The sequence below is a fragment of the Dasypus novemcinctus genome, chromosome 23, assembly GCF_030445035.2.
Source record: "Dasypus novemcinctus isolate mDasNov1 chromosome 23, mDasNov1.1.hap2, whole genome shotgun sequence".
Taxonomy (NCBI): Eukaryota; Metazoa; Chordata; class Mammalia; order Cingulata; family Dasypodidae; genus Dasypus; species Dasypus novemcinctus.
The window spans coordinates 27,594,978-27,618,063 of NC_080695.1; the positions used below are offsets into that span (position 1 = coordinate 27,594,978).

At 39.2% G+C, this 23,086-nt stretch overlaps 2 protein-coding genes across 5 annotated transcripts in view; both read left to right on the forward strand.

Annotated features, from left to right (window-relative positions):
* Positions 1–9,767, forward strand: part of LOC131275494 (septin-14-like) — a 35,578-nt gene extending 25,811 nt beyond the window's left edge. Inside the window, exons 4-7 of one of the 4 annotated variants that reach the window (XR_009182957.1) lie at positions 449–535; positions 3,565–3,687; positions 9,461–9,571; positions 9,678–9,767. The gene's annotated coding sequence lies outside the window, so the exon portion shown is untranslated. Of the gene's footprint in view, positions 1–448; positions 536–2,885; positions 2,970–3,564; positions 3,688–5,805; positions 5,980–9,460; positions 9,572–9,672 lie in introns of those variants that run through there. The other 3 variants (XR_009182958.2, XR_009182959.1, XR_009182960.2) reach the window with 3 other exon arrangements.
* Positions 9,768–12,275: 2,508 nt separating this feature from the next.
* Positions 12,276–17,405, forward strand: LOC139437449 (transport and Golgi organization protein 1 homolog). The gene is made up of 6 exons (XM_071211484.1): positions 12,276–12,322; positions 12,413–12,503; positions 12,661–12,799; positions 15,211–15,311; positions 16,408–16,487; positions 17,273–17,405. The coding sequence occupies exons 1-4, from the start codon at positions 12,296–12,298 to the stop codon at positions 15,293–15,295; spliced, it is 342 nt and encodes a 113-aa protein (XP_071067585.1). The 5' UTR covers positions 12,276–12,295; the 3' UTR covers positions 15,296–15,311; positions 16,408–16,487; positions 17,273–17,405.
* The last annotated feature ends 5,681 nt before the right edge of the window (positions 17,406–23,086 follow it).

The following is a 23,086-nucleotide window of genomic DNA, read 5'->3' on the forward strand; positions in this document are numbered from 1 at the left end:
TCTTTGCCTTTTGCTGCACTAGTCATACACTCAAGAAACTTAAAGGTGAATTCTTGTTAGAATTGGGTTTCTAATCAGATTAGATTCTCATAGTTTTTATCTCACAGTATACTTACAGTCCACACTTTGCAGATCCTCTATCTACTTGAAAAGTTTGGCATTATGTGTCCTATATGAAGGAATGAAGCTGAATGATGAAAAAAAGCTTAAGTGGTTTCATTCTAAATATATTCCTTTTTATTTTATTTTTTTCTGCCTAACAGTATTCCGTACTTGATTTTCATTGCAGTGAAGACCTCAGTGTAATTACAACCGCCGCTATCTAGCCTCTCAGTTCTGTCAATATTGACAGCCATTACCTGTCTCCTCACAGCTAAGCATTCTCTCATGGTTATCTGTTGTACAGAATTGTAATTGGTCTTTGTCCTTTTGTCTATTCTTTCTACAGGGTGGGTGTACTTTTAGATATTTTTCAACGGACTTGATTAAAGCAGTTTATGAATTCACTACTGAAAAACTAGAATTCCTTACTGATGTAAGTTCTGGATTTCTCTTTTTTATTCTCAGTGATGAACTGGCTTGAAGTTCCTAAGTTGAATACCAATAATTGTGGAAAGTCCTTGAATATTTACTTAATTAAGAAAATGAAAATCTAATAGCTTGTGCATTGCCTTGATTTTTCTACTTTTTTTATGGAGCTCTAAAAAAATGCACAGCAAATAGTATCTATTTAAAATGTACAGTTGACTGAGTTTTGCCCTAGTTTCAAACCCATGAAAACATCTTAACAATGAAGATAGTGAACATATCCATCACCAGCAAACATTTCCTTGTGCCCCTGTGTAATCACACCCACATCCCTGCTCCACCATGAAACTTCACCCACTGACCTGCTTTCTGTCAATATAGATTAGGATTTTTTTGGTAGAATTTTATATAAAAGGAATCATAGAGCATGTACTCTTTTTCCCTGTCTCTTTCACTGGTGCAACTGTATTTTATTTTGTGCTGACATCTACATTTAACATAGGTGCGATTTTAATCCCTTTAAGAGCACAATTCAGTGTCATTGATCACATTTACAATATTGTGCAACCATCATCATCACCATCCATTATCCAAACCCTTTCACCCAAAACAGAAATTCTTTAATCTTTCAGCAATAATTCCCTAATACCTCTCTCCCCCAGCCCCTAGTAACTTCTAATCTACTTTCAGTCTCTGTGAATTTGCTTGTTCTAGATAATTTCTTATACATGGAATCATACAACATTTGTCCTTTTTTTCATGGCTTATTTAACTTAGCATAATGTTTTCAAGGTTCATCCATGTTGTAGTAGGCCTCACAGGTTTCACTGTTTTTTATGATTGAAGAATAATCCATTTTATATATATACTGCATTTCGTTCATCCATTCATCTGTCAGTGTACACCTGGGCAGTCTCCATTTTTTGGCTATTGTGAATAATGTTGCTATGAACATTAGTGTATAAATATCGGAGTCCCTGCCTTCAATTCTTTTGGGTATATGCCTATGAATGGAATTTCTGGTTCATATGGTAAATGTGTTTAACTTTTTGAGGAAACACCAGACTGTTTCCCATAGCAGCTGCATCATTTTATGCTCCCACCAACAATGAAAGAAATTTCCAATTTCTCCACATCCTTTTCTAGCCTGTTATTTTCTGGCTTTTTAAGAAAAGCCATTTGAGTGGGTATGAAATGGTGTCTCATTGTGGTTTTGATTTGATTTTCCCTAATGGCTAGTGATGTTGAACATCTTTTCATGCACTGGTCAACCATTTTTTTGAAGCTGCCTAGTTGGTCATCTTGCACTCAAACTACTCCATTATGAGTATTAATGAAATCAAGGTCAAATAATATAGCCCTGCAATCCTAAATGACCTTCATGTTGTCCAAAGCCACAGCTGGGACTTTTGATGCAAAGCTGAGGTCCTCAGTAGCCGAAGTGGGCAGCAAAGGGCTGACCAGTTGCCTGGGTTTGGCAGAAAACTCTAGTACTTTTTTTCTGAGATTTATCCATGATTTTGTACATATTTATATTGTATGGCTATACCATAAACTTATAACATAAACCCAAGAAGCATTCCCTGTGCGGGATTATTCCAGCAATTATTTAAAGCTTGTAATTCTGTGAAAAAGGGTTTTGGAATAAAAATACAATTAGGTTTGTGCTTTAAATTATTCAAACCCTAGCCTGTTAACAGCAGTCATTTTTGGAACTACCACATTCTTGTGCAAAAGAATGGTCATTTGCATGGTATTTCAGTTTTGTGTACCTCTTTATCAACATGTTCAAATACAGTGAGGTTGAATATTTAACATTTTATATACTTGCTTAATCACAAATCTGTCTGTCCCTTCATTCACCCATCCACCCACCCATCACCCATCAACCTGACCCCCCTCCCTCCCTCCCTCTCTTCTTCCCTCTCTCTTCCCCTCACTCCCTCTCTCTCATGCATCCATCCATCTTATATTTGGTACATTTCAAGCTAAATTTCAAACATCAGTACACTTCCCCTTAATACTATGGCAATCCTCAAATAGAGCTTAATATCCTTTTATGGATTGCCTCTTGATGAGACATTTACAATGAAACATAGATACCTCAAGTGTACATGCACTAATGTTTGCAAAATGCACATGCCAGTGTAATGCAAATCCCTGTCAAGTCATATTACATTATCATGTCAGAAAGTGCCACTAGCCCTCTTCCCAGATAATCTTTTCTTCACTGCAGGTAAATTTTGCCTGTTAAAAATTTCATGTAAATGGACCAATGTCATATGTACTTTATGTCTTGCTTCTTCTGCTTAGAATGGTGTTTTTGAGATTAATTCATCAATATGGTTCACTAAACCATTCCATTCCATTGCTGAGTCATATTCTGTTGGATGACTACCTCTATTTAAAGCACTGTTTTCAAAGAAACTGTTGGAATTAAGGTATCAACCTTTCATGACTATATAGTTAAATCCAGGGCAGTCTATCGAGAGCAGTTATCAGGAGCAGTCTGAACTTACTCTGAGGAAATCTTTGTCTTCATTCCATAAGAGTGTAATAGAATGAAAATCAAAATCTTACAGAATTTGCATATTATTAGTGTCCTCTTAATATCATGATGTTAGTTCTATGTACTGTCTTAAAAGTTGATTACTTCTAAATCAGCTCATTGATCCATTGTATTTAAAATTGTTTTATTTTATGCAAGGTAAAAATCAACTTATCCCAAAAACACTTCATCAGGCAGATCCCACTACAGTGTTAGTCATAGGATCAGGTAGGGCCCATAGTGACCTAGAAGCCATTTGCTACTTAAGGACTCCCAAATTTGCAATATGTAACAACACTGAGACCACACAAAAAAACATGAAGCTGCCAACTTCAAGTTTTCTTGAGTAGCTCCTTGTTTTGGAGAGTTTTTGAAGGGCATGGTTATTTCTTTGAGGTAGATTTAAAGTAACTATCAGTGATTCATTTTATTTGCTATATTCTACATTGCTTTAAGGCTTCTCATAATTTCAACTATTACAATTACAGCTACTTGATATTCTGCCTTACAATTACATATGTGGACCTGATTTTTATGGATTTCCTGTCAGCATTGTTGCCTCCTTTGGAATTATTTCAGTTGCTATTTTATTCTGGAAATTTATTCTAGCTGTGAGTATATTAAATTAACTTGTAGGCATACTGTGAGTTGTAAAAAAGCAGCACTTTCATAGACATGGTTCTTTTATTCTGTTTTAGATTAACAATGTACATACAAATTAATGCTTAAAATTGAAGCTACCCTTGTAAAATAATTGTTTTAGAAAGAACCCAGGGAACAAGAGAACTGTATAATCTCAATGAGAAATCTTCAAAGTATAAATTCTTTATATCAAAAAGTAAACATTGAGTATCAGGCAGGCACTTTCATACATTGTTAGAACTGTGAACTCATACAATTATCCTCAAAACCAGTTTCATAATAAGTATCTGAAACCCTAAAAATGTTCCTATGTTTTTATTCAGTATAAGTCCATTTCTAGAAATCTAACTTAAAGAACTAGTCAGACATGCATTCTAAGATTTTGACCATGGATATTTAATGGGATAGTCTTTGTTAGACTCCAAACCTGGCAGCAACCTAAATGCACAATAGTAGGGGACTTGTTTAACTCATATATCTATGCATATAATCACCTAAAAGGATCTGGTTTTGACCAATGGGAGAAATAAGAAATCCCTTTGCAAAGCAAACATTTGTAGTATTTATTATGAAAAACAACAGGATAAAGCCTGAGGCCAGAACTAGGACCCAGTTAGTTGATATTCAAACATCACCCTTAAGGAGTGAAATGCAGAGTAAAAGCAGGGTCTCCTGTTCATGTTCTCTCATATTCCCTCATCTTTCTAACACATTTAACTGAGAGAGGGGACTTTATACTTGATGTATATTTTAGGTTCTTTTTAACATGTTAATGGAAGAGAGAGTAAGACCTTAGCACATTTGGCCTTAAATCCTCAGTTTTAAAACATAATTTGGAACAAATTATTTTGCATAAAATGAGCTTTGCAGGTGACTGCAACTTATCAGTCAAAATGCCCAGATGCTTTGTCTACAAATCTTTCTAAAGTTGGGTGCACTCTCCCTGTTTTTTTACTGAAATGGTCCTAACATGGTAAATGAATTTTCCTCCTTGCATATTGATTGGAAAATTCCTTAGAAATCTAAGGTTCCTTCAGAAGAAGGAAAAGTGCACAATACAAAGGTGCTCTGTTTCCATCCCTGTTTCTCTCCTTTCAAACACCCAACCTCAGTTCTTATTTTCACGGGAATCAGCTGTCTTTATCCTGGGCCTGCTGCCCTAGCACAGATCTTGGCTGTTGAAGCCCTTGTCCTTGCTCTCAGCTGCCTGCCCATGTCTCCTCCTGCTCTCCCTTGTCTTCTGCTTAGCAGGACATGGGGGGAAAGGAAGCTCATTGCCTTCTGAGTGAGGCTGTGATGTTAGAGGTATACACATCACTTTCCCATTGTTTCTGGAACCATTTTCCAAAAGCAGTATTATCACGAATGGTGTGTGCATATACAATAATATTCCAATATCTCAGCAAGGTTTTTGGGCTGCCCTCAGCACCTGATGACCACTTTTAACATTTGAATGTGGAAATAGTTTCCCAATGACCCTTTACAAGGGTTAAATGGGGTCCAGGCTGAATTTTATTGAGCCGTAATTCAATTATCTCTTCAGGGGATGACTGGAGGTTTGGAAGCACTTTTGTCCTTTCTGGAAGATGTTGGCCAATATTTCTTTTGTTGTTTGTGCATTTCCTCTAGCACTGTCCCATTCATTTAATGATTAGATGACCTCTGATTTTTTTAATGGTCTGGGAGAGACATAGGACCTGGCTTATTGGAATAGTTTGCCAATTCAAAGTTAACCAATTCTGAGTAAGATTTCAACAATACTTTTTCATTAGGGAAAGAAGTCTATCACAGTCCAAAGATTTTACGTTTGTTTTGTTACAACTTTCTAAAACAATTTGTGGCTCTGGACCCCATTATGGCTATTGGAGTTGAGAAGTAAATGATTTCAAGCAACTGAAGCTTTAAGCATTTTCTTTTTAAATTGCCCCACTTTTCCATTATGACAGATAAGTAGATTTGTGCATGTGTAAGGGATAATTAAATAGAGCTTTACTTCCAAAATAATATATCTGCCTTAGTGCACCGGTTGAAAATTGTAAGTAAAAGTAACGATTAATTCTTACTGGCCTCAATATGGTTTGCCTTAGGATAACATCACAACACTTTCAGGACCTAATGAACTCCTGCATAACGTAAGTCAGTCTCTGCATGTTACATCAGAATCTAAGAGACATCAACATGTCAAACATCGGGACTTGAAAAGAGTTTGGCTGCTATTAATAATAATTTGGCTTTTGAGCCTTTTTGTACACCAGGTCTTTTGAGCCCTATATTTTTCCATGCTGTTGACAGCAGTAAGAGTTGGGAGTCTGGGAAACTCAGCCTTCTTTTGACTCTAGAATTCCAGTACTACTGTCAGAATGGCTTTAATGGCTTTTTATGTTTAAGGGCTTAGGAGGAATGTTTTCCCACAATTCCATGGGTAATTTTCACATCAATCAGCACTGCCCTCCTAGAAATGAATCAGAACAAAAAATCTTTAAGAGATGATTCTTGAGATTTTGCCCCAAATTGAACAGTCCTACCCCTTTTAATGAAGAAGAGAGAATTTTTAAAGTAAATTTAGCAATGTTTTGAATCACCATTATAAAAGTTTCATTTGCGCTATTTCACTTGAAAAAATTTCCATCTCCTTTGCTTTCCCCTTGTCATGCATTCATGAAGCACTCTATGTTGTAAACAGAAAAGTTGTGGATGCCATGAAATTTTATGACTTCAAGTATTTCCTTCATTCTTTACTTCGTTATGTGATTGTTTGACTAGGTACAAAATGGTCAATTCTTTTTACCTGAAATATAGGGCATAGGTTTGAAATATGAGTTGATGTTTCTCTTTTTAGCCTAAGCCCCAGTGTTTCTTTTGAAATTCTAATACATTTTTCTTCCTACCTTATATGCAAATATCAGAATAAGAAATATCTAGAGAAAAATTAAAAGATAGCATTTTCCCAAATGCCTCTGAATTTGCAGGAGCAAAGCTGTCTATACTTATTTCAGAATTTTCATTATATGCCTTACCTTTTATGAGGAATAAGTGTTTAGTATCTTAGAATATAAAAACTGTAAGATGTCAGAGCGGGTTTAGCTTAATTTTGAACACCTGACTCACATATATGAGGTCCCAGGTTCAATCACCAGTACTTCCTTTAAAAACAAACATCAAAAAATCCACACACATACCCACAAAAAGCTGTGATATCTTGTTGGCATAAGGTACAATGTCTGTTGTGATCCTGGCAATTAATTCTCTAATACGAATGTTTTGTTTTGGATTAATATTAAACATCGTGACTCTCATGGTAGTGAAGCAAAGATGAACTGTGAAACACTTTAGGATCAAAAAGAAAGGGTTCACCTTAAGATTGAGAAGGAACAGATAAAGAACAGATAATTCTAGTGATGATTTAAATCACAGTCCTGAAAATCATCACATCTTAAATGTCTTTTCTCAAATCTGTTTGGTCAAGAGATGTGAGTGCAAGATTCCGATGCACATTTACAGATTCACAGATTTGAAATGTGGCCTCAGGATGGAGACATGTGCAGATTACTTATCTCTTCTGCATTTCTGGTGCACAATTTCTTGTAACCTTCAGGAGGGTGACTCTTTATTCTGTCATATTTCAACCAGTTACTAACCTAGGTAGCCCTTAGGAAGTGATGATGGACAGGCTAATTACGCCAAGGAATCAAAGCTTTGAAGATCCTCCTTGAGCAGTTACTGCTTCAGTTGATCAGGTGAGGTATCATCATATGGAACTCTAGGCCTGGCACAGATTTTTGCTGGAGACACTGATAGGCTCATCCATTCACATGGGAAATAAATCATGTGAATTTCCTGCTTATTAAACAGTTACTTGTATGCAATAGGGTTTTCAGAAGGAAGTTCTAAACCGGCCCTGTTTCATCTTGCTAGATAATTGTTGTGGGTTGACTAATGTCTTAGAAAATTTGATATGTTGAAGTTCTAATTCCCAGTTCTCTAGAATGTAATCTTATTTGCAAATTGGGTAGTTTCCAATGGATGTAAGCAAGTTAAAATAAGATCATTCTGGAGTAGTTTGGTTCTTACAAGCAGAGGTAGTTTGGATATAGACAAAGTGGAGAACACATGGGATGACTGAGCAGGGAATGCCATGGATTGTCAACAAATCAGCAGATGCTAGAAGAGACATGGAATGGATTCTTCCCCACAGCTTTTGAAAGAAGCATGGCCTATGGCATCTTCATTTTGGAATTTCAGCGTCCAGAAATGTGAGACAATAAATTTCTGTAGATTTAAGCCACCAGTTTTTGGAAATTTGCAACAGAAGCCCTAGCAAAATAAGAAAATTTTTGCTACCAGGAAGTAGGGTGCTGCTTTAACAAATATCTAAACATATGGAGGTGACTTTGGAATTGAGTAATGGGTAAAAGCTGTAAGAATTTTGAGATGCTTGATAGAAAAATCCTACATTGCCCTGAAGACACTGTAGGTAGAAATATGGATGTTAAAGGTGATTCTGTTGGGGGCACAGAAAAAAGGAAAGGGAACTGTAGACAAAGATTATATTGTCTTAGAGAATATGTAGATCATCATGAACAGAATTCTGCTAGAAAGAGGAATATTAATGCAGTTGCTAATGGTAAGAACCAAAGGAAATGCTGAATGTGTTTTTGGAAATTGGAGGAAAGATGATCCTTGTCCTGAAGTGGCATAGAACTTGGAAGAATTGTGCTCTGAAGCTGTATGGAAGGCAGAATTTGTAAGTGATAAGGACAGACTTTTAGTTAAGGAGATTTCCAAGCAAAGCTGGAAGGTAGAATCTGGTTTCTCCTTGCTACTTGTGATAAAATGTCTCAGGAAAGAGGTAAATTGAAGAATGAACTGTTAAACAAATAGGAACCAAGAATTCATTTGGAAAATCTCAGCCTATGCAAATATTTAACTATGGAAACATGGCCATGGGTATGGCTGGACAACCATTTGCTAAAAATGATTAGATGTGTGACAAGTGGATCCAACAAACAATCTCAACAGAAGCCAGGAAGGGAGATGCAATTATCTCCCTCCCTGTGGAGGACCCTCTCAACTAATGGCTTAGAAACCCCAAAATTTCACAGAAGACGGACAGGGTTTTCAACAAGTTCATATCAGCAGAGAACCTGCCATCCTGGAATGAGAGGGACAGAGATGGGCTGGAATGAAGAAAGAATGACTCCAAGGGTCCAAGTTGCCCAATCTAATGTGACAGGTGTCCTTATAAGAGGAAATTTGGACCCAGACAGACAGAGCAGGGGACACCGTGTAATGACTGAGGCAGAGAATGCCTTGGATTGTTTGACACCAGAAGAAGCTAGAAGAGGCTGAATCTAGATTCAGATTCTGAGGCTGAATCTAGAACAGATTTTTCTCTACTGGCTTTGAAGTATTCATGGCCCTGCTGAAATCTTGATTTTAGACTTCTAGTCTCCAGTACTGTGAGACAATTTCTGTTGGTTTAAGCCACCTAGTTTGTGGCACTTTGTTATGGCAGCCCAAGCAAAGTAAGGCAACAATTATTTCCGGGACTGCAAACACATATTTCTGTCCTTAATCTAGCACTGAGCATGAGGAACCCTTCTCTGCTCATTTTTCCAAAGGCCTTAGGCTAGGATCAAGAGGCCTAGCCAGGGGGCAGGGAGTCATGACTTCTCCATCCCTACTTTAGTCTTATTTATTTAATTTATTTAATAAAGTTTTTTTTCACTTTTGTTGTAACAGGACATCGAAAGCTGTTTGAAAGAGCACATGGAGCTCAGTGAACAAAGCAAATCCTTCAAAACAACTCAGAAAGATTTGGAGGGAGTTCTGACTCCTGAAGATAATATTGAAGTAAGCTCATTCCTGTGTACACAGTTCAAAATCTAATTAAAAGTGGGAGAATCTTTCTGATTCTCTCTTGTTCTTTTTTTTTGCTTTGACTAATTGCTCAGTGCAGTTGAAGGCTCTACGATGCAAAGATGAATCTCAGGCCAAAAAGACAGGAGGAAATACATTAAAAAGGAGAAATTTATCAGGTAAGATCAATGTCAGGGAGGTTGGATCACTTTGCCTTTAGTCAAGTACCCTCTTGATACTCTTGAACTTGATGTATCTCTTCCTAAGTATTGGCATTATAAAGTTCCATCCTTGGATTTGTTTACATGTCTGCCTGTGTTGGGCCCAGGTAGTTGCTGGGCATTGTAGAGCATTGGACAAGAACAGAACTCTAAGCCCTTTCCCCTATCCCTATGGAAATTAGACACATGAGGGGAAGTTAGAGCAGCATTAGTTGGGTCTTACCCCTCTATGTCCTGCACACTTTCCTGTCAGGTCCCATGTGATGACAGACTTGTTTCTCATCTCATGGAGATGGTCTTTTTATTGGTGCTCATCATCTCTGAAGCATCTGTGTGTTATCAAGACTTACAGCCAGGGTTAGAACACAGAGATGGTAGAGCCACCTACTGGGGCATTGCCCTTAGAGGTGGGGGTATAGGAAGAGCAGTGGCCTTCTCTGCTAATGATGGACATGTTCCTAGAGCCATTCCTCAAGTTGAATGTCACTACCACAAGTGTTCAAGTGATACAGTGTGTGTCTACTCCTGGGAAAGCTTCAGGGGAGAAGAGAAGAGGGAATGTGGGAATTGGGTCTTTTCCCAGACAGAAGTTAGATCTGGGAGAGAAGAGAGTCATTTTCACCCCTCCTTTCCTAGGACAACAAAGAGAACCTTTTTCTTCTACACACAGTCTTCATTCTTCCTAAGTTTTCAATTATTTTAAGAATGAATTGCCCGAATGAATCTTGACAGCTTATTGTAGTTTTTTTTTTGGGGGGGGTTTTTTTTTTTTTTTTAATTTTTTTATTTTTTATTGACTTTGTAATAATATTACATTAAAAATATATATGTGAGGTCCCATTCAACCCCACCCCCCCACCCCCCCTCTCCCCCCCCCCCAACAACACTCGTTCCCATCATCATGACACATCCATTGGATTTGGTAAGTACATCTTTGGGCACCTCTGCACCTCATATACATTGGTTCACATCATGGCCCATACTCTCCTCTATTCCATCATGTAGGCCCTGTGAGGATTTACAATGTCCGGTGATTACCTCTGAAGCACCATCCAGGGCAGCTCCATGTCCCGAAGACGCCTCCACCTCTCATCTCTTCCTGCCTTTCCCCATACCCTTTGTCCATTATGTCCACTTTTCCCAATCCAATGCCACCTCTTCTATGTGGACACTGGATTGGTTGTGTCCATTGCACCTTTATGTCAAGAGGAGGCTCAGATTCCACCTGGATGCTGGATGCAATCCTCCCATTTTCAGTTGTAATCACTCTAGGCTCCATGGTGTGGTGGTTGTCCTTCTTCACCTCCATCTTAGCTGAGTGTGGTAAGTCCAATAAATCAGATTGTAGGTGCTGGAGTCTGTTGAGGCTCAGGATCTGGCTATCACATTGTCAGTCCAGAGATTCAAATCCCCTAAGTATATCTTAAACCCCAACATTAACTGCACCTCCAGCACATTAGCATGAAAGTCTTATGAAGGGAGATCCCATCTGAGTCCAGATTCATCACACATAAACACCATTTCCAAAGAGGGGCCATCTGCCCTGGTAGTTAACCCCATCGGCCATGACCATAACTCCCATGGGTCTCTTTAGCCCTCAAAGGAACCAATATCTGGGGGTTGTATCTGCTTTATCTGTCTCTCTGACTCTGCTCAGTTGTGCATGAGGGCAAACCTTCTGCCAGCCTCCAGACTCTTTTTTAGAAACTCGTAGCCATATAAACTCATTTCTCCTTTCCATTTCCCCCTTACTTTAGGTCAAACAGCATTTTAAAGTCATGGTATTTTATGTAGACATGGATATTCTGCTGATCCGCATTGAACCTTCCGTATAAGGTCATTTTCCAGTTGCATCATCAGTTGGTAGTTGATAGTGGTCCCTCGTTGCCAGGGAGGCTCATCCCCGGGTGTCATGTCCCACGCTGGGGGGAAGGCATTGCATTTACATGCTGAGTTTGGCTTCGAGACTGGCCACATTTGAGTAACATGAAGGCTGACAGAAGGAAATTCCCAGGCACAAAGTTGCTCTAGGCCTTGTTATTATTTTGGGTTTATCAGCTCACAAGCATAGTCATTAGTATCAGGGGCTCACTGTTGAACCCTCACTCCCTCCCGGTCCCCACCACTGTACCTGGGAGACTGTCGCTGCTCCCCTAGGGACCACGACAGAGCACCACTGGCCGGGAACCCAGTACCCCCCCTACAGTGGTTTTTAATTGTTGCCACTATGAGTATATCCAAACATTACCATGCACCCTGGACATATGTTCTGTACAGCTCCCTGTCAGTCATATATCATCTGTCATTGGTATCCCATACCAGTATCCCTCCATTGCCATTGTTGAAACACTCTGTGATCCAGAACTCCCCGAAATTTGAAGCCCAATATCTTATTGTAGTTTTTAAAAATTGTTTAAACATGAAATAATTGTTGAGTTTCTTGAAAAGACTGAATTCTTGTTTTTTAGGTGATTGCAATGGGAGGGTGGAAAATCGAATGCCTCAGATGGTGGATGTCTTGCAGGTATAACTCCTACTACAGAATATCCTAAGTGCCGGGAGTTCCTACTATGCCTCACTTGTAACAAAATTTTCTCCCTGTTGTGACTTTTAGGCTCAAAATGCAATTCTGGAAGTAGAAAAAGATCTAAAACTGTTACAGGAGAGGCTGACAGCTTTGACAATCAATAAAGACAATGTGGCAGGTGGGTTGCTTGTTGAGAAGAAATTTCCATTCAGTGGAAATGATTTTGCAGTGTGAAGGTAAAGAATCCTTTCAGGATTCTCTGTCCTCAGCCCCCTAAACACATTTGAATGCCCAAGTGAACAAGTTGCAGCTAAAGAATGATTTGTCCTTTGCAGAATCCTTAAAGGAAGTAGAAAACGACTACAATTCATTGCTGTCTTTGAAAGCAGCAATGGAAAAGGACTGCAGATCCATGACCCTGAAAACAGAGTCTCTCCAGGAAGTCCATGAGAAGAGAAAGAAGGCCATACAAGAGTAAGAGGTTTTATATGTTCATTGTTTCAGATGTTGTAACGAGTGAACGTGAAGACTCATGAACGTATTTTATCTCTCCTCAGAAGAGGTACCACACTATGTCTACCATATTTAATCATCGTAGAATTGTGCTTCTTCCTGCCTGCCTTGACTTCTATCACCCTCATTGTTCTTTTACAGGGAATCTGGCCTGCAATTCTGGGGCTGAGTGGGGGGGAGGGGTGGTCCAGAAACCACTATTTATGGCTCTTGAGCTGCCTCCGTCTTTCTGATGTTCCAGTGCTCTCTGTATTTTTTCTTTTCGTTGTTGTTTTCACCTTTGCTTTCTCTCTGACCAAGTTATTGGATTCAGATTTCTCTTCTATTTCTTGCTTTGGCTCATAAAAATCTTGAGTGACAGGTATGAGGTGATCTTTTTTCAAAGAATAAAATTTTCCAGGACTTTAAGGAATTCTTAACGAACAAAGGTGTTTTACATTGTAGAATAAATATAAAATATTCATCCCAAACATTATAGGACACCATTGTGGAAAGGAGGGTGGGAGTTGTGACCATAGAAAGCTTTGAGTAGTTCATTATTCCTCCAGAATTTATATCTCAAATTTGGAGTTAGGTAACCTTTGAAATATAAACTCTTACACAGCATTTTGTGTTCTTGCTGCATAAAAATCCATTTTTATTTCCTTGAAAATGGGTTTTTTGCATCTGTTGCTATTTCTGGCTGCTCATACATGTTATTATTCAGTGTACACAGAAATTTCCATGAAAGCATGTCTTGCTGAGAAAATAGTTCATCGCTCAGGAGCTACTGCCTGATGCCATTAAACATCAAAAATGGACCACTGCTTTTTCCCTCCTTTTGTGCTCATTGAGCAACCACAGTTTAATTTTTCCTAAAATTACTGTAGCTCACTAAATATCTGACCCACTAGAAAGAACCATTTCTCATTTCTGAAATAGTTTCAAAGAGCTTATATTTACCACCAGTAATCATTTGGTTACTTACATGCCAATTGTTCTTCTTTATGATATGGAATTAGCTTCTCCCACATCCATTTTATGCCCCTATCTGCCTACGGTTAGATCAGTCCCCCATCACCTTTCCTGCCTGGAAAGGCTGAATTATGACCTACAGAGAAATCAGGTCCTAATTCCTGGCACCTACGATTGTTGCCTTATGTGGCACAGATATTGCCAGTGTGATTGAGCATCTTCAGATGGAGAGAGTATCCTGGACTATCCAGGTGAGCCTTCGATGCCATCACAATTTTCCTTCTAAGACCGAGGCAGAGGGTGCTTACACACACACACACTCACAGGAGAAGGTGATGTGAAGACAGAGGCAGAGGCTGGAGATAGCGGCCACCAGCCAAGGAATGCTGCAAGCCACCAGAAGCTGGAAGATACCAAGGACAGACTCAAACTAGTGCCTCTATAGGGAGTGTGGCCCCGCCTGCCAAAACCCCGACTTGGACCCCATCATACTAATTTTGGACTTCTGGATTCCAGAGCTGTAAGAAAATAATTTTTTAAAAATAAATGTTTGAAGCCTCCACTTTGGTCATTTGTTGCAGCTTCCACACGAAATGAATATACTGCCCAGGTTTTCTAATTACTCTCCTTACCTCCACTTTCCCATCTTTAAACACATTTCCAACTCTGATTCATTCTCCCTATAGTTGCTAGAGTGTTCTTTGTAGGCAAGTTCTCTGTTCCTGCCTTCTTTTGATTCTGGGACATTCCATGCTCTGCAGGGTCAGTCCAGGGTTCCTCAGTAGGGCCTGGGGAGCTTCCCCTCAGCAGGTCCCTGGTGGCCTCTCCTTGTGCATTTTCTGCAGCTCCTTCTGATGCATCCCAAGCTGCAGCCACTCTGCTCAGGTCCCTTGGGCCTCCAGAAGCCTCTTTGCCTTTGTGTACACTATATATTTTCTGCTCTTCACCTGGCAATCTCCTACCCACTCAGATACTTACCTGCCTCAAAATCTCTTCTGGAGAGATGGATATAAACAAAATGGTGGATAGACATGGAGACTGAATGTCGGCTCAATCCTTTTACTTGTAAGGTAACCTCTGAATACATTAAGGTTCCTCTCATGTCAGCAAGTATATGCAATTCCTTTGTCTTTTTTTCTTTCTATCTTTTAGATTTTTAGTTATTCTACATTTCCTTTATTAGATTGGGTAGATATAGGTTGTATTTTCCTTCCCCCTTTTTTTTTTTTTTTGGTCATTTTCTGTATCCTTGATTTAATCTACTAATAAGTAGTATTTTTACCGCTTCTTCTTGAGATTTAACTGTATCTATTTCCCTCTTTGCGCTATCATGGTAGTGTATTTTACCCTTATATACATTTAAAGTCATACAAGACATTTTTTGGTATTTTACAGTCCATTCTTTTTCTATATTCAAGTTTGTTGAAAATAATCCACAAAATCTCAAGGCCTCAAAAAGGAAGCAAGATTATGAAACTGATTCTGAGAAGCCCTGATGCGTAGAACCTTCCACAGAGAGGTAGGGAGCTTTATGTGGATGTGCAATTCCTTCTCTACTGTAAAACCCACTTCAAGGGCTTTTTGTTCCAGTGAGTAATCACTGTGATGCCTGGAAAGCATCCCAAGCACTTACTACAGCCTGAATGGCTCCTGCTCCTGTCCCCTTGCAGGGTGGGGTGTGCACCCCCATGGACAGCAGACACCCCCACCCCAACTCTAGGCTACTTTTAGTAGAAGAGAAATCCTGAAAAGGAATCCGGTTAGCACCTACTTCCCACCTTCAAGTTAACTGTTCCAGGGATATACTTTCCCATTTATGTGAGAACTCTAACACAAACAACATATTTTAGTATGCAAGTTGTTTGTCCTGAAGCGTGAAGAAATTGTTGTGATTTCCCTTGGTGGATAGTCTACTGCAAGGCCTGTATTGGGAGAGGAAGCATTTGCTTACTATTGTTAGAGGTTCCTTTATTTGTATTCTGTAGCATAATACTTTATTCATAAATTGTCTTTCTCTGTAATTTTACTCTCCAAGATGATGAATTTCTCCTAATGCCCCATGGATCTTTCTTCTTCTTCTCATTATCATGCATTAATGCCTATGAGTCCATTTTCAGTCATAAATATTCATATGTTGCCTGGTAAGATATGGAAGTCAGGTTTTATATAGACTGAAAGAATTTTTAAAATCTACCTGTGGCTTGAAGAAAAAGACCAGTGCCTCAGTTTTCCTGAAAATTTTCCTATCCAAGGCAGTTATTTTAATTTTTAATGTGTCTTAAATCTAAGTGAATTCCCTTTATATATTGGAGATCCTGGTTTTAGTGTTGAGTTCCCACTAGACTGGAGCCCTGCCCTGCCGAGAATTGACTAATTTGTTAGGGAGCCGCCTACACTTACCGGCAGAACTTTGTGGAGCTCAGGGAATGGGCATTCCCCTCATCCACAGCTTTCATTTGGGGTGTCTGGAAAACTCTCTGCCTCTGGTGAGGGACCTGAGTGGATTAAGGAGTTTAAGATGGTGGAGGAAGGAGGCAGAGGGTTTGTAATCCTTCCTCACAGAACTACAAGTCAGAATAGACCTCAGCCGATTTTTGTCCTTTGTCCTTTGTCAGATCCAGAACCTGGTGCTGCTCCCGTGAAGAACAGCAGCTGCAGAAGTGCATCCCCCCCTGAGGAGCTGGTGGACAGCAAGGTAAATGCTGCCCTCGATTGTTTTCAATTCTAACAAGTATTGAACAAAACTTTTCTCTTTTCTTCTAATCCCATTTTCTGGCCTTACTTCTTTCTGTGTGTTATGTTATACTTGAATTTTCTCTCTCCCTCTCTCTCTTCTTTTTTTAAAGCACAAAAACCAGACACTTTCCCAATTGAGTTACCTCTACATAGCTCACTTCCATATGTAACATTGTTTTTGTCAGAAAGTACATTCCTAGAACTCCAGGACTCCACACCTATCTGAAAGAACTTCGTGCCCACAGGAAAACCTCCAGAGACTAGATGACTCTTTTCTCAGGGAGGCGAGCAGAGGGAATATGAGCAGGCACCTGCAAGCAGAATGTGTGGCCCTGGGAATGGATCTAATTCTTCTCAGAACGTCTGTTTCCTCAAATTTACAGCAGGGTGTTCATCCTTTACTTGCAGAGTCTGAGAATCAGAGAGAAGACATGATAAGATTGTGGAAGGGCTCTAAACAGTATCTAGAACCGCATGTGCAGAGCCTGGGATTTCATTTCCATTCCTTCTGTTTCATCTCATTTCTAAATAAGAATCTACTATGATGAAGGTGGAGGCAGGGCTGCGAAGGTTCTGGAAATGAAGTCTATCTGAGGAGTACAGTTTCTGGCACTGATGCTGCTATTTGGGATCCTAGTGGAGGGGACATGCCAGGTGCTGACACCTGCTCCTTAGGGTTTGTGCTTTACGCGGCAATGGTGCTTTTGTCTATGACATCAAAATTTTTCAAAACTTTACCTGCAGATCAATAGGATTCAAGAGGATCCCCCTTTTTCCCAGGACGCCCCCTCATGCTCTACCCCATGGGAGGCCCTCTGTCAGCGATGCTACGATATGGGCCATCTCTGCCTCCCTGGTGGCCTCTCAGTTCTGACCTGCTGCCTCCACCTTCACCAGTTGGTAAGATGATCAGAACAACACAAACAGACTAGTAAATTGGACTCTTCCTATCTCTCATCCCTTCCTTCTAGAAAATGTTTCAGGTCATCCTACAGAGCTTTGCAATGAAAGGACACTGTGCCTTTCTTCAAGTTTCTTAAGACACACACTGGGCTGCATCATTCCCCCCCCCCCCCCCCCCACAGAGCCAGGCAGCAGGTGTCTCTTGTAGACAAGGAAATAGGCTGTTTATAGAAAGCCAGAAATGTCAATTCTGCAGATGTGTGTTGCACATCTTCTGGGTGTCCTGCTCTGGAAGGGTTATGCCCTGCCCCCAATTGCAAGAGCTGAAAATGTCCTGTCAGAATGACACATGCATTAAGCAGCACAAGGTCATGATCACTACTAATGGAAACACCAGTGAAGGCCTCCAGGGTGCAAGAGAGAGAGATTTCCTTTGGGGTCTCCTAAGACTTTCAGTTTTGTTATCTATGAAACAGGAATGATATTGATTTTATGAGGTTATTGTGAGGATGAAAAGATACAGTACATTAAAGAAAGTATCTTACAAAATGTCTGGCATAGGTTGGGCACTCTTCTCACAGTTTAAGTAAAACTTTATGTACACCGAAGATTATCAAAAAATGTTTTTTGAACTGCATTAATCTGAAGTAAGAGTATAAAGAGTGTGGGTCCAGAGATTTGCAATCGCTGTTTCAAAAGGTAAGGGAAAGACCTCTTTATTAAAATTCAGCTTCCACAAGATAAAGGATAATTTTAAGATGCATACCAGTCAGTTAAATTCAGAGATCTCTATCTGCCATCTGAAGACTGTTTTCATTACACACAGACAAACAGATGTTGGCACACGTTAACATCACATCAGTGGGCTCAGAAATACCATAGAGGAGAAAATGTATATAGAAAAAACTATGATCAGATTGAAATAAACAAAACCTTCTTGCTTTACAGGACAACCAGTTGGAGATTTGGAGAGGACCCCCAGTTGTGTCAGCATACAAGAGCTACTTTAAATGTTCATATAAATAAAGTTTTTTCACATAAATGAAATCATTCAATATGTGGTCTTTTTGTGACAAGCTCATTTCACTTAACATGATGCTTTCAAAGTTGATCCATGTCATAGCATGTATCAGTACCTCACTCTTTGTTTTGTCAAATCATATTCCACTATTTGATATATCATTTTAAAAATCCTTTCACTAGTGGATGGACAGCACTTTTATTTTTTGGCTCTCTCTCTAGTCAATGACCCTTTCTCTACATCTTGGACCTTATTTTGTACAGCACAATGCCACTGAATTCCCAGTGTTAGGTATTTCTGATCACTGCCTCCCATTGCTTTTTAGATCACTTACACTTTCTTTATTGAAATTCTTTGCTTAAGAGGCTGCAAACACAAAAGTCTCCTCAACTTTCTTACCCTCCATGTGTACCCTAGTATCTTCATTTCTCCCCTTGTGCACCACTCCCTTTCAACCCTTCTCTCTCCCTCTCCACTTCACTTGCTTCTAAAAACGTAGCAACCTGGTTCAGGTATAGGGATTTGCTTCTTAGGAATCTGCACTTGAGAAACTAAATATCACATGCCAATGGATTTAGTGAGTGATATTTACAAGTTCCCCCATATCAAATGGGCATTCAATTCTTTCTGTCCTTCATTATTACCAGCTCCCAACTCCTCATGGGAGGCAGGGAGCTTCTTATCTCAGGAAACTGACAATCTTAAGAAAAGAGGTCTAGGGTCGCTCAGTGAAAATTACCTCCAGTAAGTAAAGTTCACCAGTTGATAAGGGTGTTCTCAGAATTTCTAGTTGGCTTATTTTTATTTTTTTAGATCCTGGGCCCAGGGATTGGATCCAACCCCGTATGTGGGAGGCAGGCACTCAACTACTTGAGCCTTGGCTTTTTAATGCCTTGCTTTTAATACACACAGCTAAGGTTCACTAAACATTTGAAGAAAGATCAACTGTGAATGAGCCACCAAAAGAAACAGAGAAAAAAACCTGGAACTAGGAGAGAAAAAAAGACAATGCAGGGCACCTTCAGGTTTTTGACAGAAAAATTTCTTACCTGAAAAGGATAACCAGCAACATTAACAAAAGTGAGGATATAATAGAGATGTTATCAGTGATACAAGGTCAAACACATTTGCTTTCCATGAACTCTTTTTTCTCAGGAAGCCCTGAAAAAATGAGGGAGTAAAGAAGAAAGTAAAAGTTGTGGCTTCTGTGGAAGAGGGAAATCCATAGAATGATGAGAAGGGACTTCCAGGGATAGCAGCGGTGCAGCAGCCCAAGAGTTCACCCAGGGAAGCTGGGAGCAGTAGGGCAGAGCCCCAGGAGGGATATCCCCAAAGAAACAAGGGAGCTACTTACTGTGACCTAATCACAGGAGTTTGACAGCTGGGACAGAGAAATTCCCAGCTATCTAGTAACACATTGAGAACTAAGCAAGTGAAAAGAGAGGCAATTTTCAACACCACAGAAAACACTGTTTCCTTTAGAAATGTATTTCAAGTATACAGTGTTGTTCACTCGTGCACAGTCTTTGTATAGGCATGATCATGTTAGTGCCTATTTAATAAAAATGAGTATAGGTCTTCTGGAAGAATAGGGGAGGTAAATTACATGGGTGGGAGAGAGGTAGAATGAAAGAGGTGGAGTGAAAGACCTTCACTTTTCACAGTAGTAGAAAATAAAGTAGAAATATCAACAAATTGCAACATAAGCATGTCATTTAGAAGTAGGGAGGTAAATAGCAAAAAAAAAAAAAAAAGAAATGGGGTTGGGAGATGCGGGAAAGGAGGATTCCTGTTTTTCAGTGTAAACCTCATATTGTTTGACTTTTACAATATGTACATTAATTGCTTGTAAATTCGATTGTCATTTTCAAGATAAAGGAACCATAACTGGAAAGATTAGTGAGAACTGCAGAGAAGCTAACTTTTTAATTTAAGAAAATAAAGTGGGACCATTGAAGAGGAACTATTATCTTCTTTATTATTAAGAGGTGCATTTAAAAAAAGAAAAAATATTAACACACACACACATGCAGAAAGACAATAGTCCAATCTGGAAAACTACATGAACCAAGGCACATAACAAATTCATGTGAAGAATTATCAACTAATAAGCTTCCAGGGATTTCAGATTCTTATCTGCATTGCATATATTGTTGGGGGTCACTATGCTTGATTCTTTCACTTTATTTAGTGGTTTTTCAAAATAAGGAAAAATAATGAGTTGGCTCCTTAGTATCCTCCAAAAGTGATGGAGTTTTTTAAGTATCATCATATATGCATGAATATTATATACTAAATTTGTTTTAGCCCACTAAAGTTAATTGTTATTGATTCTAAATTTTTAGCATCAGTAAGAGGCTCCAGTTGGTTCATGACTTGTTTTTTGTTACGTTTTTAGATTCATAGATCATACAAAATGTTACATTAAAAAATAAGAGGTTTCCATATACCCTACTCCTCACACCCCCACTCCCATCACATCAACATCTTCTTTCATTAGTGTGGCATTCTGACTTCTTTTGACACAGCAAAGAAGTCTTTGAGAGCTTCTTTGGCAGGATTATCCCAGGCAGTTCCCAGACTTTGGGTTCCCAGACCTGATTGATTCAATGGGAAATTATATTTAGTGATCACTATCTGAGAGCTAGGGGGTGATTGCTATTGGGTATGTCAATGGGTCTAGAAATTTTATGTTCCTTCTTTTTTGAAGTATAAAAATCTACCATCAGCTCACATTTAGACTCCAAACCAATTCAGGACTACAGGTTTTTGGGTTTTTTTTTAAAAGACACATTTATTTTTTATTTCTCTCCCCCCTTCCCCTCTGCCCCATCCCCCAGTTGCCTGCTCTCTGTGTCCATTCACTGTGTATTATTCCGTGTCCTCTTGCATTCTTGTCTGTGGCACTGGGAATCTGTGTCTCTTTTTGTTGCCTCATTTTGCTGCATGAACTCTCCATGTGTGTAGCACCACTCCTGAGCAGACAGTGCTTTATTCAGGCAGGGTGGCTCCACTTGTGGGTGCACACTCCTTGCACTTGGGGCTCCCCTACATGGGGGACTCCCTTGCATGGCAAGGCACGCCTTGTGTGCATCAGCACTGAGCATGGGCCAGCTCTCCACACAGATCAGAAGGCCCTGGGTTTGAGCCCTGGACCTCCCATATGGTAGGCAGACACTCTATCAGTTGAGCCAAATCTGCCTCCTAAGATTACAAGCTTTTTACTTGACCTCTTTGGGCATTCTTCTGCATTTGTTTTTCTTCTATGCTAAAAATTCTGCTTGCCAATCTTACCAACATCCATTTTTATTCCTTATCCCTCAATGTATGCAGAACTCAGAATGACAATACCAATCTTATCGACAGCATTTTCACTATAGAAAAGTTAAAATCTTTTCTGAAAATAAGGAATTTTTTAATAACATACAACAAAACATTAGCAAATGGAATTCAAAAATACATAAAAATCAACTTTTTTTTGCAAATGAATAAAAAACAATGGCAAAATAAATAAGTACTTACAAAAGTGGAAAGTATGCATCTCCAGCAGATCCACACTACAAGAAATGTTAAAAGGTGTGCATTAGGCAGAAGGAACATGATGCCAGTGAGAAATCTACATCAATACAAAAGAATCAACAGCACTGGAAATGGTTTATACATGAGTAAATTTATAAGATACATTTTTTCTTTAAAAATTTCTTCTGAAGATGATTATTTAAAAAATAACAAATTCTTGTGGGGTTTATACATGTAAATTTAAAATGTTTAACAATAGTAGCATAAAAGGTGAGATGGAAGTAAGTAGAAAGATGCTATATTAAGGTAATTCTACCATACACGAAGTGGTACAATGCCTCTACCAACAGAGATAAGGTAAAAATTTATACGACATGGAAGCAGATGCGGCTCAAGCGATTGAGTTCCCATCTACCATTTAGTAGGTCCAGGGTTTGATTTCCGGGGCCTCCTGGTGAATGCAAGCTAGCACACACAGTGAGCTCACCTGAGCAGAGTTCTGGCCCACACAGGAGTGCAGGACTTCATGGCAAGTTTACCTGAGTGAAGAGCTAGTGAAGCCAGATGGCGCAACAAAAAGAGACACAGAGCAGAGACAATAAGAGTCACAGCAAACCAAGGAGATAAGGTGGCACAAGTGATTGAACACCTCTTTTCCACTCCAGCCACCTAAAGAGAAGGAAAGACAGAAAAGAACTCACAGCAAATGGACAAAGAGAACAGACAATGGGGGTGGGGCAGAAGGAAATAAATAGATCTTTAAAATAAATTTATACTGCAAACCCTAAACAACAACTAAACTTAAAAAAGTAAGTCACAGCCAATATCTCACATAAGGAGATGACGTAGGTTTAAAGAACACTTTAAAAATTTATCAAAAAGAAGGCAGAGAAAGTGAAAAAACAACAATAAAGAACAGAGAAGAAAATAGAATCAAATTTCATCATAAACATATCAATAAGCACATGAATATTAATAGTCTAAAGACCTTAAATAAATGGCACAGATGATAAGATTGGATAAAAATCAAGACCCAACTATATGGCCAAGAAGAACTTCACTTTAAAGATGACACATAAAAGGGAAAGTAAAAGAGTAGAAAAAGACATACCATG

Excerpts from the sequence above, each read along its gene's own strand:
- LOC139437449 (XM_071211484.1), top strand. The coding sequence starts at position 12,296 with ATGCCTCAGATGGTGGATGTCTTGCAG. Across the intron at positions 12,323-12,412 it reads AGATGGTGGATGTCTTGCAG|GCTCAAAATGCAATTCTGGA; the intron begins GTATAACTCCTA and ends TGTGACTTTTAG. Across the intron at positions 12,800-15,210 it reads AGAAAGAAGGCCATACAAGA|TTTGTTGAAAATAATCCACA; the intron begins GTAAGAGGTTTT and ends TCTATATTCAAG.